Genomic DNA, 17,372 nt, shown 5'->3' with positions numbered 1-17,372 from the left:
TCTGACAATGAGCAAAGAAATAATTGGGTAGCACCATGATTTTTGAAGCTTGTGTAAATTGTTTCAACTTGATGAAAATTCTTTATTTCATAGCATCATGCTATCAGAATAGTTTCCTGATTGATTTTTTAGTAAATTTGATATTTTAGAGCAGTTTTATGTTCACAAAAAAATCGAGAAAAAAGTACAAAGGGTTCTCTTTTATACCCTCCCCCACATATGCATAGTTTCCCCCATTTTCCACACCCCCTACTGGAGTAGTATGTTTGTCACAATTGCTGAGCCACCATTGACATATAATTGTCATCTAAAGTCCAGTGTTTACATTAGAGTTAACACTTGATGTTGTACATTCTATGGACTTTGATAAATGCATAACCTCATGTGTTGCTATAGATTGAACATTTGTCCCTGCTTCCCCCCAAATTCATATGTTGAAATCCTAACCCCAAGATGATGGTGTTAGGAGGTGGGTGGGATCACCTTTGGGTGACCTTTAGATTATGGTGGTGGAGCCCTCATGAATGGTAATAATACCCTTATAAAAGAGACTCCAGGGAAAAAAGGTCATTTATTAACTAAAAAGACCCTCACCAGACACTGATTCTGCCAGCTTCTTGTTCTTGAACTTCCCAGTCTCTAGAACCAAGAGAAAGAAATTTCTGTTTTTTATACCCAGTCCTATGGATATTTTGTTACAGCAGCCAGAACAGACTCAGATACGTCTCCACCATTATGGTATTGTACAGAATAGCTTGGCTGCTTTAAAAATCCTCTTTGTTCTACCTAGTCACCCCTTCCTTCTCTTTTTTGCCCCTGACAACCACTAATCCTTTTATCATCTCCATAGTTTTGCCTTTTCCAAAATGTCATATAGTTGGAATCATATAGTATGTAGCCTTTTCTGATTGGCTTTTTTCACTTAATAATATATATTTGTTTCCTCCATGTCTTTTCATGGATTGATAGCTTATTTCTTTCTGACGTTGATGATATTCTGTTGTCTGGATATATACCACAGTTTGTTAATCCATTCACCTACTGCAAGATTTCTTGGTTTCTTCCAAGTTTTAGTAATTGTGAGTAAAGATTCTATAAACGTATGTGGGCAGACTTTGGGGCTGATCTACATTTTCAAGTCCTTTTGTAAATACCAAGGAGTAGTATGTTTGTTGGATTATATAGGAAAAGTATATATACTTTTGTAAGAAACTTACGAACTGTCATTCAAAGTAGCTGTACTATTTTGCGTTCCCACCAGCAATAAATGAAAGTTCCTATTGCTCTACATCCTTGTCAGAATTTAGTGTTGTCAGTGTTTTGAATTTTTGTCATTCTAAGAGGTATGTAGTCATATCTCATTATGGTTTTAATTTGCAGTTACCTAATGGCCTATGATGTGAAGCATCTTTTCATATACTTATTTCTAATCTATATGTCTTCTATGGTGAAGTGTCTGTTCATATCTTTTGTTCATTTTTTAATCAAGTTGTTCATTTTCTAATCGCTGAGTTTTAAGAATCAAGTGTATATTTTGGATAATAGTCTTTTTAAAATTGTTTTTAAGTTTATTTATTTTGAGACAGAGAGAGAGAGAGAGAGAGAACAAGCAAGGAGAGGGCAGAGAGAAGGAGAGACAGAATCCCAAGCAAGCTCTGCACCATCAGTGCAGAGCCTGATGTGGGGCTCAAACTCACAAACCATGAGATCATGACCTGAGCCGAGATCAAGAGTCAGATGCTCAACCAACTGGGGCACCTAGGCGCCCCTGGATAATAGTCTTTTATCAGATGTGTTGTTTGCAAATATTTTTACCCAGTCTGACTTGTCTTCTCATTGTCTTAAAATCCCGATTGATTTTTAAAATTTATCCTACATTATTGTTCAGGTTGTTTATTGGCTTCACAAATCCGTATTTGCATTTGATGCTGAGTGTAGAACTTTCTTTGTAAAGCTTAGTTAAGCAGGAGTTGGCAATTCTTCTCATATTGATTTGTATATGTAATATACTATAATTATATTCTAAATAGTGATAAATCAGAGGATGTGATATCCAGAAAGTTTGGGTGGAATCTCAAAATTCTAGTTGTGTTGCAAATAATTTAGAGATATAGCAAAAGTAATTTTGTGAGAGTTGAATTCTCTGCCTTCACATGCACACCTTCACCTATATAAACATCAATTACTTAGCACAATTATAGGTCTTAAACCAACAAAATTTTACACATATCCTTTTAGCTTTTTAGAACAAGGCCATATGGAAATCACTCACATTAAATTCAAAGTCTCAACGGCTGATTTGCAAGCATGAGGCTAATTAAGTTTAGAATTAAGTATATTTTAGAAACCTATAGAAGTCAAACTTCTTGGAAGAATGTTTTTGTTCATTATAAAATCAAGATTTGGGTTTGTATTTCTAATCTATAAATTGTCTGGAGGGTGATAAAAGAAAGAGAACCATAGGTCTGCTCTGTACTTACTGATGCTTTGGAAGCAATATCCGTAATACTGCAGAAGACAGCCAATTAATGGCTTTTGTGGTTTGCTAAATGCCTGAAGTGTTGAGATGTTTAATAACCACAAAAGCCCTTTACTGCCACTAGAGTCCTAAGACTCCAATTGCAATTCATATTCTATACCAGCACTAAAACTGGTGTAACAAACCAAAGTATAAATCTCTTTTTATAGCATTTTCTTTCTTCTCAAGAGGATTTGCTGATACTATTTTTTAAATCTTTTTTTTAATTCCTCTTTGTTTCAGTGACTTTGCGGTAAAGAAGTATGTGAAATGAGATGGTTTGCAAAGCAAAGTGTCATTTAAGTATGTGTTTTGTGAAGAAATTATTATATAAATAGATAAGTACACCACCACATTTCCATGTGCACATAGCACCCTAATCATTTGTATTTCAGTGCTAGAGTAGGAAAGTAAAAATTCAGTAGCCTATCCTCCTTTGGATGTCTATGGAATCCTTTTTCATGAGAAAATCGTATGGAGACACCTTGGGGATTATTTAGTTGGATTATTATGACCACATTTTCATTTTCCAGCTATAGAAATAGAGCCAGAAATGACTCGTTCAAAGGCCCAAATCTCGTTTAAGAGCAAAACTTGAATTCCGCCCTCAATCCAATCTTTATTTTCTCATGTCTGGACTGCTCTAAAAGTCTTCTGCAGCAATTGAGTTTCTGCAGAAGAAGCGAATAACATCCCTGCCACTCCAGTCCATCATCCACATTCCTGAGTGATCCTTCCAAAACCTGTACATGGTGATACCATTCTGTGAATACTCATTGTCTTGAGAACACAAACCTCCAATCTCCCAACCTTCTCTCCATACACCCTTCTACTATCCACCTCAGACATGATGTTTTAGGAAAATTGGATTATTGACTATTCTACCCTGTTGCTTTTTGTCCTGACTTTATGACATTTAAATCTTCCTGGATTCTTTTCTGTTTCCCTGCTTTAGAATGTAAGTAAATTCAATGAAGGCCATTTGTTTACTGTTTTTGTAGCACCTAGAACAAATATATAAACAAATAAGTATATTTGCTGTATTTAATATAGAGAGTGTTACTATATTTAATAATAATATATTTTTTCACTGAGGAATGCAATTGTCCCACATGCCCCTTCCTGGCTCCTGGCCTTATTATGTTTGTTCAGGTTCAATATAAATTCTGCTTTCTATCCCTAGCTCTGAATGATATGAGCCTGCACTGGTAGTATTCTAGATCTTTAGAACAAAATAAGAATCCTGCCTTCAAGCAAAGGACAAGAACACTGTAGATAGTATTCAGATGTTGCTTGATCTTGCATTTCATAGGAAATGAAGGAAAACTGAAGTTCCTTTGACTGGTCTCCCCACCTCTTGAGAGCCCATAATTTCTCCAGTTGGGATAAAAGCAAATCAAAGTATAACCTTCATCACGGACCATAGAACTGATGTTGATGAATCCTAAAACATGTTCTTTATAGAACATTTAAATGGTTACCTTCTTTCAATCAAAGTTTACAGAATAAATCTTAAATCTTAAAAGTGAGTGGGGAAGGCATTAGGGAAAAGTTTGTGACCTGCGTGCTAACTCTCAATACTATTTCTCCCTTGGCTTTGATGAAAAGACTTGACAGACACAAGTATCTTGGTAGGGAAACTGAATGGTCTTGAGGTACCTGATACTGTATGTGATTCCAAGAAAGCAGACATTATCTTTACTCTTTGAGATGCAGAGTTAAAGAAGGAAGAGATCCAAGGCCTGAAAGGAGCCCTAAAAACAGACCATCAATCCCATGTTTGAGGGGATCTGGTGGCTTCCTGCAGTGAACCTTTTCTACAGAATAATTGATTCTGACAGACCGCCATGTATGTTCATTATGTGGAGGAAGGAATGGGGGCTGCCTGATTCAGTTGACTTTAGTGCTCTTGAGGAGAGCTATACACATGGCCTGTGGGACTAGGGAATATTAGGAGAAGCCTGAGGACAGAGAGCTGTGCTGTCCCGGTTCAGAGAAGCCCAGCATGTCAGCTGCTCTGCATGAGCCCATGACAGCAAAGAACCCAAGTCTTCCTCACCTGATGAAGAGGCTCTAACTCAAGACCCATTCAGAGGCTGAACAAACCCACCCACAAATAAACAAATATGATTTACAGTCCATTAAAGGACCGTAGTAAATTGAGGAAGAGGAATCCAGCTGAACAATTCAACACACAGTTCCTATTGAGGCAGAACTAATGGAAGCAAGGAAAGGAAGAAAGGATGTACACCCAATTCCTCTAACTTCAAATCAGTGTTCTTTTCACTTTGCAATTCTAATTTCTTTCTACTTGGGAACTTTCACATCACATTTTGATGTGTCTTCAAATACTTCTTCATTGTATTACATTCATATATCACAAGTCCATTTCTTCAGTTACTGATCGTGGAACTAAAGTTTTTCATCAGGTGTTTGTTGCTTTCCTTTCTTGAGTTTTCAGTAGCTGAACTCTTTAGTTAGCATCCTTCACCTTAGCTGGATACTCTCACTCCTGCTTGCCTCTGCTCGGCTTCTGTCCTACATTCACCTTTCCCAGCTACTAAATGAGTCTGCTCTCTTCTAGTATAACTTTTTTTTTTAATGTTTATTCATTTTTTGATAGAGACAGAGTGTGAGTAGGGGAGGGCCAGAGAGAGAGGGAGACACAGAATCCGAAGCAAGCTCCAGGTTCTGAACTGACAGCACAGAGCCTGACATCGGGCTTGAACTCAAGGACTGTGAGATCATGACCTGAGCCGAAGTCAGACGCTCAACCAACTGAGCCGCCCAGGTGCCCCCTGCTCTCTTCTAATCAACAGTTGAAAAAGTAGCACTTTAATTATTTTTAAGGGCTAATCTACTGTAATGTGATTAAATGTTCAGGAAGAATACAAAGTTTTGGGTTTTTTTTAAAGATTACATTTGGAAGGAACTGGTAACTGCAAGCCAAATAAAAGGGCAAGTTTAAACAAAAAGGCATGTGCAGCATATTTTATACCCTTCTCAAAGAGCTTCAAAAAAGTTGCCATGACTGAGTAGGTTGTTGTTTTCCTGATTAAAACACTCAGAAGGAATCATCACAATGTTTTCATTTGGGAAAAAACAAAGAACTTCTAGGAGAGATTTTCTCATGGGGCACCCAGATAGGTCTTCTCAGTTAACGCTTTTCTTTCTAAAACAGAAATGTAGAGTTCAACATTTTTTAATAAAACAAAGTAGAAAGGTAGTAGCCACTAAAAACATCATTATAATATTGGGAATAAATCAGTTTTCAAGTCTAAGAAGGCATCTATCCTTGCCTAGAAAGAAGAACATTTCATGAACAGGTGTAGGGATCTAGTTTTCCGTATTCACTTAAGTTCTGCTGGTTCAGGGGCTTTCCTCTACTGTGTCTCCAACACCTACGTCAATGTCTGACATGTACTTGCTGCTCAAAAAGACATTAAATAAATAAAATGGTGATTTATTTAGCAAAATCCCTTTAAGCACTTTAAAAAATCTGGTTGGTTAGATGCATTATTACTACCTTGAATATATAAATTTTCTATGTCCAAGGAAGGCCCAGAATTACAAGGTTATTAATAAAAATCACCCACATGTGCCATATTCTATCAACGTTTTTCATGCACAGAATTTGTACTCTCTTCTAAATATATACCTGTCATGCTGATTCTTTGTTAAGAAGAATTTGGACCCATTTGATCAATGTACCAATAACTATCACCAATTCTGTGTTAGCCAAAAGTTTGGGGGTTTTTTTTGCATCCCTAAATTAAGGTTGATATGATATGCCAAAGTATTAAATCAATGCCTATTTTAACTTAAAATTGAGAGAGAACTCCTGTATCATGTGTGCAAGTAAAGTTGCCAAGGAAATTTGCAGAAAAAAATGTCATTTTGGCTCTGTTTAAACAAATGGAACTTGGTATCTTTAGAATAACAACCCAAATCTCTCATTTACTGTTATCTAAATATTTATCTATGACCCTAAATCCACCCTGAGGTAGTAGCTGATTCTTATATGCCGGGATGGGTGAAGTAATGACACCAAATACGTAAGTCAAATACACCCAATTACATGAATCCTTTGGTGCTCATTCAAAAGGTCTTGCTTCCTAGACCTCATATATCTGTGGCTGATGTTTGCTAAGGTAAAATAAAACAAGAGAGAAAATAAGCCAATAATCCTGCAAAATATCTACCTAAAATCTGTATAATTATTGTCTTATTCTTTGATGATTTTTATATAGTGTGCAAAATTACTTTATAATGGGGAAAAAGAAAAAAATCTTGAATAACAGAAGTTGCCATCCATAGTGGTTCAAGATACAAAGTCCACATTTTTACTTTGTGATATTTGATGTCCTTTGGTGAATAAGCTTTATAAAGCCTTTATATAGACCTTATGCAGAGTCATGCACCAAACAGATTCTTAATAAATCTAAATTGACTGTTCTTTGACCACATTTTGTTAATGAGGTTTTCTGGTACCACGCCCGGGCTGATTAAAACTCATCCTGTGTTGGCTAAAAGATGTTATCTAATAGCCTAAGATGTTTTTCTAAATAATATCCAGCACAGCACTAGTTGTTTTCTGAAAGAGCTTCCTACCCATTCCAATCCAGCTACAGATTTGATATTGGCACAGGACCCATTACCTCCCGCACTTTCTTGTTTATTACTCTAGTGAAAGTGCCCTAACCTAATTGTTTGTAGGGGCTTAGGAAATCCCAGATCTCTTTGTCATGGCCCAGACGGGTTACAGTCTGCATTTCATTCTCCCCTGACGTTGTCTGACAGTCTTGGCATTGGTAGAGCCAAATATACGTTCACATGTTACCAGTGGTTATAATCACAGTTTTAAATGTGCACGCCAATGCCCATCAGAGTCTCAGAGGAGGGAATTTGGCAGGAAAATGGTCCCTCACTGTGCCCCCAGGTAGCCTATCTACACCTGTCATCACCTGGCATCAACACGCAAGTGAAATAATCTTCCCAATTTGTATGTGGGCAAAATGCCATCATAACAGATGGACATGAGTGTATGTAACTGGGAAATTATGCATATACATTAAATATGCAGACTATGAGCATGAGTCCTTTCTAGGAACATCCAAACATCTGTCTGCTCTGAGCTTTTGTGTATACTGTTTACACCATATGCCGTCACGGTGGGAGGGCTTTGTCGGAGATGCGAAAAGGAGCACTCATGAATTTCATGGAAATTGTTTCATAGGGCTAATTTGCCTCACCCTAAGCAAAAGGAATATAGAACAAGTATTGTGAATATCTTTGTTATTATTTCAAGACAGCAATTTTTAAAAACTGATTTTGGTAGCAAACAACCGAAATTTTTGGGCATTGTAGGAAAATAAAATTAAAATTTGAATCAATTCTAAAAATGTTTTTGTATGATATGCATGTGTTATTTAAGCCTTAATAGATTCATTCAAAAGTTCACTGTTATGACCCCTTCTGTCTGAACCCAAAGCTGCAGATCAACCCAATCAGCATTTTTAAAGCAACTTAGTTTGTCTTCAAGGTAAAGAGTATTTTTAGAGTGCGTATGATTTATTTACTGCTGGTATAGCCAAAGTAGTAAAGCATTCTTTATTATTTGAAGTGTGGAATCCCAGGACTGGAATCTTTTTTTTTTCTTATGAATATAATTTATTGTCAAATCGGCTTACATACAACACCCAGTGCTCATCCCAACAAGTGCCCTTCTCATGCCCATCACCCACTTTCCCCTCTCCTCCATCTCCCCATCCACCCTCAGTTTGTTCTCTATTTAAGAGTCTCTTGTGATTTGCCTCCCTCCCTCTTTGTAACTATTCCCCCCCTTTCTTTCTCCCATGGACTTCTGTTAACTTTCTCAAGATCCACTTATGAGTGAAAACATATGGTGTCTGTCCTTCTCTGACTGACTTATTTCACTCAGCATAATACATTCCAGTCCCATCCACATTGCTGCAAATGGCATGACTTCATTCTTTCTCGTTGCCAAGTAGTATTCCATTGTATATATAAACCACATCTTCTTTATCCATTCATCAGTTGAATCTTAATTAAAATAATAGTAAGTTTCATCTGTAAGTATAACTTTCATTTTTTCTTGACAAGAACAATTTTATAATATGAGGGTTAGCTTTATTTCAAAAATTTTGAAATATTCTGCTTTTGCATACAAGTTAAACATATAATATTTTATATTTAATATTTATTATTTTATTATCTCATCATTTATAATAAATAATATTTTATATTTTATTTATTAAAATATCTATGTTATTATTTATTTATTTTAAGTGACTGGAAATTAATTTTTCCACTTTTGTTCATCCTGAATTGTCATAATTGTACCTTTCTTTGTCCTTTATGAACTTTATCACATGCTTAGGTAATTATTTTTCTATATTTATGTCTTTATCTCTCAAAGATCTCTTAATATTATAGTAATAAATGAAATAATATCATAAAATGAAAGTTTTCATAATTACTATTTATAAACTTATATTTTTACATCTCAATGAATATGTTGTTAGCAAATTGGGCATAAAAATTGTAAATGCCATAAAACTACAACCACACATTCGTATATATACATATTTCATGACCCCAGCACCTTAGAACTCAATAACACCAGGTGAACTAGGTAGTGATATATTTTTGATAAGATAACATTAACAAGGTAAACTTGGAAGGTTTTGTTTACTCGTGTCATTAAGATTTTATATAACTAAAGTATCAGCAACTCATACCACAGTTAAATGTCCAGCTGGATATACTAGCTTCAGGTAGACTCAGGTTCTAGTTATGAAAGATTAATTCAAAAATAGGTTTGTGCTTAATGAAGACTGGAAGTAAGCACTATAATATAAAATTACAGATTTTAGGGTTTAGAAAATTATATTTATGTTATAAAACAATACACAGAATATATTCAGTCTAGGAAGTTATTAGTATCAACTATTCCTACATGCAGACATTTAAAAAGTTCTTTTCCATATTTATTTGAAACATGTAGATGCTTCATTACTATAAATACAGAAGTGTGTATATTTTGGTTGTCTAATTAGACAAACCTGAGTTTATTAAAAGGCCTGGTCATTTAATATTTAATGATCCAAATACTGCAGTTAATAAGTGACATCTTCAAGGATACAAATTTGCATTAAAAGTAGATTAGAAAATTCTAATCACTACATTCTTTTACTAATCTCTTATACAATCTTTGTGCTTCTATTATCATAAATATGTGTAGATGACTCTCATATTTACTCTCCCTACTCAGATCTGAATTTCTAAGATAACCCTTACTGTCACTTTGGCATTTTAAATTTAAGCTGATTAAGACCAAATATAAATTCTCCACCTCTACACTTTTTTCCTCATTCCTTCTTTTATCTTGTTAATGTTCTACTTCTAGCCATCTCTGCACCTTAAATGTCTTTTGTCCCTACCTTTCCCAAATATATCATATACTTCCCAGTTGAGGACTCCTACTAAATTTTTTCATGGATGCCCATTTTCTTTCTCCGCTACCCCATCACACACATGTACCCACAGTTTTTCATTGTTGCTGCAATTTATCTGCACCTACCAAGTTGTTCTGATCTCCGGCCCAAAATATGTTGATGATTCTTTCATATTGTCTTACTAAGTGAAGTGTTACAAAAAATTAGGCAACATACAATTCATTTTCTTAAAAAATATCAATCACCACCCTTTTTGGTAATCAATAATCAGTTCACAGCTCACATTTAATCTGTATATGACCATTTTTAAGTAAGAGAATGGCAAGCACTCCAATTTAATCAGAGCATAAGGTGTGTTGAACAGAACAGGCTCCACCAGCATTGACATTAATGCATTTACCAAAGCTCTCAGTTTTGTAATCTTAGCAACTTGGTTTTGCTAACATTGTGTATGTTGGTTTGTGTCCTTCAAGCAGCAGATGCCAAGTTGGGATTATACACATAAGGATTTTGTTAGGGAAAATTATCTTTAACACAAAAATAAGGAGGGAGCCAGAGAAAGCTGGAGAGCCCTCACACTACGATATCTGACCCAAAGGAAAGAGAGGTAGAGGGGCCTCGACTGCCCTGGTGCAATGAGATTAAAACAAGTTCAGCAAGGCTATCAGGGAATCCTTCAGGTATAGGAAGATGGGTCTTGTGACTCCCAGGAATGGGCCTATTTTAGCATCTTGACCACATTTAGCCATTGACTAAGAGTCACTCATGGGGAGCATGGCATTGGGGACAAGAGGTTTCAGAACAGAGCAACTGGAATTTTTAGTCAATTACATCTGTAGTTGGAGGTTTGTATTCTCTTGACCACCACAACCCTGGAAGATGATCCATTTCTCAAAACAGAATATCTAGTTAAGCTCATAGAAAACCTGATTGTATATCATTACATATCAATGATAGTTGTTTTACTTACACTAAGAATTAACCTGCAGTGTCAAATATTCTTGTTAAAAAATAAATAGATTCTCTGCATGTTAGCAGATTTCTGTCTAGGAGCTGAATTCCAATCTGCATTTGGATTGGTGAGCATAGACTCTGAATAAAGTGTTTTAAGTGGACAATTCAAACTTTAATGACACCAGGGTATGACATTAGTTATATTTCCCTCCATAGCAGGGCTACACATACCCCAGGTAATATATAGATCACATCTGGGTCTAAGCACCCTCCTTTGGACAGGACAGGGAAAAGACTGCTGAAGTATGCCCCTCTGACTTTGGTCTCTCATGTTCCATGCTGAGCAGTCCCCTCTCTGTTAGCTTTTGCACAAAACAAATGACCACAATGCTGGCTTAAAGCACCACTTTATTATTTATTTCTACCAGTTCCGGGGGTAAGTAAGTGATTTTTTTATGGTCTTCATCAACTTGACTCATATTGGATGGCCTAGGATGACCTCACTCTTATGTTTGGGATAACAGATGGGATGGTGGGAAGGAAGGGGTGACTGGAGCCTCTCTCCACATGGTCTCTCATTATCCAGGAAGCCAGCCTGGCTTCTTCACCTGGTAGCATAAGTCTCCAGTGACAAGAAAGGACAAGCTCCAGTATGGAAGGACTTTTCAAGTCTTTGCTTTTGTTACATTTCTTGTTCAATTGACTAAGGCAAATCACATGAATAATTCCAGAGTCAGTGTGATTCGACCTATCCAAGGTATGCATTCAGGGAGGCCTGACCAAATTGGGAATTATTCTTTCCTGCTCTCTGAATAAGTTCCTCCTCTTTCTTCCCTATTTTCTTCTCAGCCTCATCTTCCTCTTCTTTAAGATTACACAACGAATAAGACCACATCCACATTATTACATTTTCTGATTCTGACATAAAAGTAAATTTTTACATAAATTGAATTCATCTAAAATTTCTAAATTTTTATTTGTTTTTAATTTTTTTAAATGTTTATTTATTTTTGAGACAGAGACAGAGCATGAACGGGAGAGGGTCAGAGAGAGAAGGAGACACAGAATCTGAAGCAGGCTCCAGGCTCTGAGCGGTCAGCACAGAGCCCGATGCGGGGTTCGAACTCACGGACCGTGAGATCATGACCTGAGCCGAAGTCGGACGCTTAACCGACTGAGCCACCCAGGCACCCCTAAAACTTCTAAATTTTTAAGTTTCATTGTTTCCAACAATGATCTCTCTTTTTACAATTTTTAAAGACCCTGAGAATTCATGGGTTTTCCTCAGATAAGAAATCACACAAAGATTCTCTTGCAAATTAGGAATATTATGTGGGAAAATTATGGAATTAATTTTTCATTTTAATTATGGAATTTAATGGCTGGTCAGCTCACTCAGAAGTGGCAATTCATCACACTTCCTGATCCTAATAAAATAACGGACATGTATATTCTTCCGTTTGGTGGTTACTTGCATGTGAAAATTAAGAGGTATAAATTGAATATATGTGACTTCTTAGAAACTGTAATTTTCTGCTGTATAGTTCTTCTGTCAGCCAGCTGTGTTCAGCCCCTTATGAGGTGCTGAAGAGGATGAATGTGAAAGCATCATGTTAAAAATCAGAAAATTTATGCTTTGGAGTGACTAGTACTTTTCTTGTAATCAAGGCAGTTTTTGGAGCATGACATAAAGTTGTACATTAGAAATCCTTATAGGTTGAATGCATCCCTGCCTTTTTCTAAACAGAGGTGTGTGGGTGAGTAGCACAGTTTTCATGTAATATTACTGTTAACGTATATATGCAGAGGTAAACTGGCAACATTTGGTGAAACAATACACTTGTTTTTTGGGTCCACAGCTAGACTTCCAACATGGTTTCTGTCAGCCTGCCCTTCACAAATATTTCTAGTGTCCACTTCTAGTCACCTCTCCAGCACTAGAAAATTCAGCAGATTGATTTCACTTAAACATATGTTTGCTGAAAAAGAATTTAATCAGATTAGCCACTTGGTAAAAATAACCAATTATTCAGTTTTGTACTATTCAAGCAGGTGTGTGTGTGTATGTGTGTGTGTGTGTGTGTGTGTGTTTGGAGAAACAGGTAAGACTGATATTTGTCTTTAAAGAGTATTCATCTTTAGTGCCTCACATCCATTCTTTGGTCCCATTGAAATGACTGATAAATTTCCACACTGACAAAAGATAAAGGTAATCCCTTTGACTTTGCTAAATCTCTGGTTATCACTGCGAAATTTGTCTTTTGCTATGGCTATCTTTCTATCAGCCCAATGCTAGAACACATAGAAAATTCCTTACTTTTAAATATTGTCCATCAAGCTTCTTGGATTGCACAGCTTCTCAGTTTTCTGAAACTGTGCTATATTATTTGCACTTCTTTATGATTTTAACACAGTGTCTACCTCGGGCCTTGAGATTGCACCTTTTTGGTTTATGCACCAGGAGCTATTTGAATGTCACGCAGTCATTCGAATTTACACATATCACCCCAGTAGAGTTGTTTTTCAGTAATCTTCATGTTAATCACAACTGTGGTACATTCCAAGATTTCATTCTATATTGCTGTCTTTCCTTTTCTGGTTAACACATCAAGTGATATCCCAGCACATTTCATCTGATTTCCTGCTGAGTATTTCCTTGATAAAAGAAACAACTTCCCATTTCTCTCTATAAAAATAGGAATTTAAAGTATATACACTTTTACATCATTTCAGATTTTCATAGACAATACTCCAGAAAATAGATGAAAAATGTCCTTTCATACTGTGTTTGCTCAGGTCTAAGATCCCCATGCCCCATTTTAACTGATCGGGTCATGTTTTTTGTTTTTGTTTCCCTAGGACTACAATGATGAAATTCGTCAGGAACAGCTACGTGAATTATCTTACTTAAATGGCTCAGAGGACTCTGGTCGTGGCAGAGGTATTAGAGGCAGAGGGATCAGAATAGCCCCCACAACCCCTTCAAGGTACATTAGCTCTTACTTGAAATAAATTAACTGTAATCAAGGATGGCAAGCCTTTACTGATCTGCTCTGTGCCATGATCATAGCTAGGAATAAACAACATAATCAACAACAACCACCACAACAAAAGCAAGGACAGTGAATGCTTATATAACACATAGGAACTTTCATAAGTTAACTTATCAAATCTTCCATGCAGGGTTAAGTATTATTCACAGGTGAGAAATTGAGGTCCAGAAAGGTGTTAAGAATATGCCCGAGGTTACACAAGCAGTCTGACTCTAGAATTCACAAGTGGAACTCTAACCAGCTATCCTAAGAAAATCAGAGGCGCAAACCTGAGACTTTCTTCTTTGTGGTTCTGTCTCCAGGATTAGGGCATGCAGATGATACAATTTTTTGTCTTTTTCAACCAGGATGACCTTGCAGGAAGAGAAAGCTATACATTGGTCTGTGCATTGAGTGGCCCTTGAATTGATAGTCCTTCTGGATAGGTAGAGACATAGGTGATGACAGATAGACAGACATTTAGATAGACAGGTAGATAATACTTATACCACCAGTCCAGAAAGCCAGAGCACACTTCTTGTATGGCTGATGGTAAGAGTATTTAAAATTCAGTTACGTTTGACTTTGCAATGTCCTTGGTCAACAGAGAAGATTTTACTTGATATTCACTTTCCAAAAATTTGGCATCTTTCTGCATCAGAGTTTGTTTTGTACGATTCTGAATTAGTCAAGCTTTCAAGAGAAAGCATTGGTTTGCAAAGAGGTAAAGCAAAATATACTAATAGCCTTCATGCACAGACTGTGTAATTCATTCTCTTTACCTGATTATAGTTGGCCTTCAAATCTCTAAAAGACATAGGTCTAGAATATTAATTCATACATTGCATAGAAATCATCTTATGAGATTTTAGGATACTTTGCTGATTCAATTTATTTAGTAAATTATGTCCTAATTATTGTTGACCACCAGTGTCAAAAAAAAACACTGTTTTAACATTTAAGTCATAAATGCCTCCATTTTACAGTGAATCGGGGGAAAAAATTAAAAATGATAAATTTCCAAAAAAAATATATCAAGGCAGTAACTATTTAAAGGTAAATTCTGGCAATTCTGAAATTTACATTTGACTAAAGGAAAAACTTCTGAAAATCTGTGAGAGCTTATTATTACATTTTTATCTCTAAAAATGAAAAAAAGAGCTCTCTGATGCTGATAAAGAACATTTTTCATTGCTAAACTTTAATGTGACATACTTTTTTGTGGACGTACTTTTATGGAATAAGTCATTTATAAAACCTTGTACATTTCTAACCTCATCATGATGGGTTGTGAAATGACATCATTGCAGGTAATCTTAAGTTGATTAAATCATCTGCTTTAAATAACATAGCTGTCACTTTTGTGATTCCAAAAATAGCAAATTTTTTAGTTTTACATGAAGTAAACTAATAAATATTTAGAAAATCTACAGAGGGGACAAGTTTTTTTCTATTCTTTTTCTTTGAAATTGGGACCATCTTTTTAAAATAATGCATTAACCTTCTTTTTAGGATTATAAAATCTTCATATTATTAGGTTTTGTTTTATTGAAGTTCTTTAATGTAATATTATATTTGCATATTTGAGTGAACCCTATAAGATTTCAATTTCAGTAAAGCTTTATTCTAACATATTAGTCTCTTTAATGATTTAATAAAGAATAGTGCTTTGTGGTCCCAATTTTTAAATGTTAGAAGAAAAATTTCTTTGAACATTTTTGGTTTTTAATATCCCATATATATCATACAAATCTAATACTACATATGTATTATGGGAAAAAAAGATAAAATTAATGTTGGAATTTAAACCTCACTTCAGTGCAATATTGATATCATTAATGTATTAACATTAATGAAAGTAAATGGACCAGAACTCTGTTGTCTTTTATTTCAAACCACATGATGGAATGTATCTACAGTTAAAAAAAAGAATAAGGAAACAGTTTTACAAAACAGAAAATCATATTGATTAGAAAGTTCTTGAAAACATGAGTTAATGGATGCTAATTTGTACATACTTATGAAATTATGACTTTATTAAGTTATTCAGTTATATTTATATTAAAAAAGAATGGTGCCTGGGGTATTTGAAAACTTCTGTAATAATTTGTTTAATTAAAACGATTTACATTGCAGCAAATGTATCTATGAAAACTACCTAATCCTCCAATCGTTATGCATACCAGAGAACAAAGCATTACATCTATATAATAATTCATAGTACATATTTGAAGAATTAATATATTTGACATCTCTGATGCACTTCATCACTATATATTGAGAGCAAACTGTGGAAAATAAAACATTAGGGGCAGATTTTGAAGGCTTTTGTTCATTAATGAGAATACGGAGAACAAATGGAGTTTGTTGAAGAAAGGAATAATCATATTTGTTTCTAAGAAAGACTGCTCAGTCATTACTGTGAGTGATAGAGAAGTAGAGCGATCAAAGAGAGACAGACATAAAGACCCTGATTTATGGCAAGGAAGCCAGTGAGGAGACAAGTCCATTATCCAAGACAGAAATGCACAGCCCTTGTATAGAGATACAGGGCTAGATTAGAGATAAGAATTTATAGGAATTAGTACTGTATTAGATGTTGGGGAAGAAAGAGTGGCCCACACAAGGATAACTCTTTGACATCTAGCTTAGTTAGAGATTAATGACATCAAATAAGATTTGGTGAGGGACCAAGTTAAACAAAGACTATAGTTATTCCTATAATTATCCAAGATCTATGGATCTAGTAGGACCTTGAGCAGGTGACTTGTACTTTGTGACTTGTTACTCAACCTTCAAAGTTTCTTAGAAATGTCTACATGACAACCTTGTCAAGATTTTTGAATTAGATGATACATATAGGGCAGTGGTTCCCAAATTGGTCTACATACTGGAATCACTGAGGGCTTCCTGCCATTAGAGGTTGTGATTTAATTGGCCTGGGGTGTGGTCTGGAATTTGGAATTTTTTGAAGGTCTTCAGGTAAATTCTGAAATGCAGACAAGTTAAGGAACCTCTGATATAAGGCATATAATCCAGGATATAGCATGTGTCAGGAAGGAAACAGGTAACAGTCGTCATTAGCCTTAGAGAATGCAAGGGTCCAAAGAGGGCATTTTCCAAATAGTAATCCACAGTGATAAATATAACAAGTTCAGTGAAATGGGGACTGTAAATGAATCCAGTGGATTTGTTACCAATGAAAAGTTACTGGTAATCTCAGAAAGAGTATTTTCAGCAAAGTGGAGAAGCAATAACTAGATTGCATTCAGTTCTGGAATGAGCAGGAGGTGGAGTATTGAGGACGGAAAACTTTTGAGAAGTCAGAAAAATGAAGAATACTGTAGTGTAGACTCCGCCGGGGACAGTATCCTAAAATAGATGATGTGA

The 17,372-nt window shown here is 35.6% G+C and overlaps 1 protein-coding gene across 18 annotated transcripts in view; it reads left to right on the top strand.

Moving 5' to 3' along the window:
• KHDRBS2 (KH RNA binding domain containing, signal transduction associated 2) overlaps positions 1 to 17,372 on the top strand; it is a 631,853-nt gene that overhangs the window by 371,791 nt on the left and 242,690 nt on the right. For all 18 annotated transcript variants that reach the window (XR_006717294.1, XR_006717303.1, XR_006717302.1 and 15 more), the window contains exon 5: positions 13,810 to 13,937. Coding sequence is in view for 7 of the 18 variants with exons in the window: in XM_045498652.1 (XP_045354608.1) it covers positions 13,810 to 13,937 (128 nt within the window). In the remaining 11 variants the exon portion in view is untranslated. The remainder of the gene's footprint in view (positions 1 to 13,809; positions 13,938 to 17,372) is intronic.

The sequence above is a fragment of the Leopardus geoffroyi genome, chromosome B2, assembly GCF_018350155.1.
Source record: "Leopardus geoffroyi isolate Oge1 chromosome B2, O.geoffroyi_Oge1_pat1.0, whole genome shotgun sequence".
Lineage (NCBI taxonomy): Eukaryota > Metazoa > Chordata > Mammalia > Carnivora > Felidae > Leopardus > Leopardus geoffroyi.
This window is presented reverse-complemented; position numbering and strand designations above follow the sequence as displayed.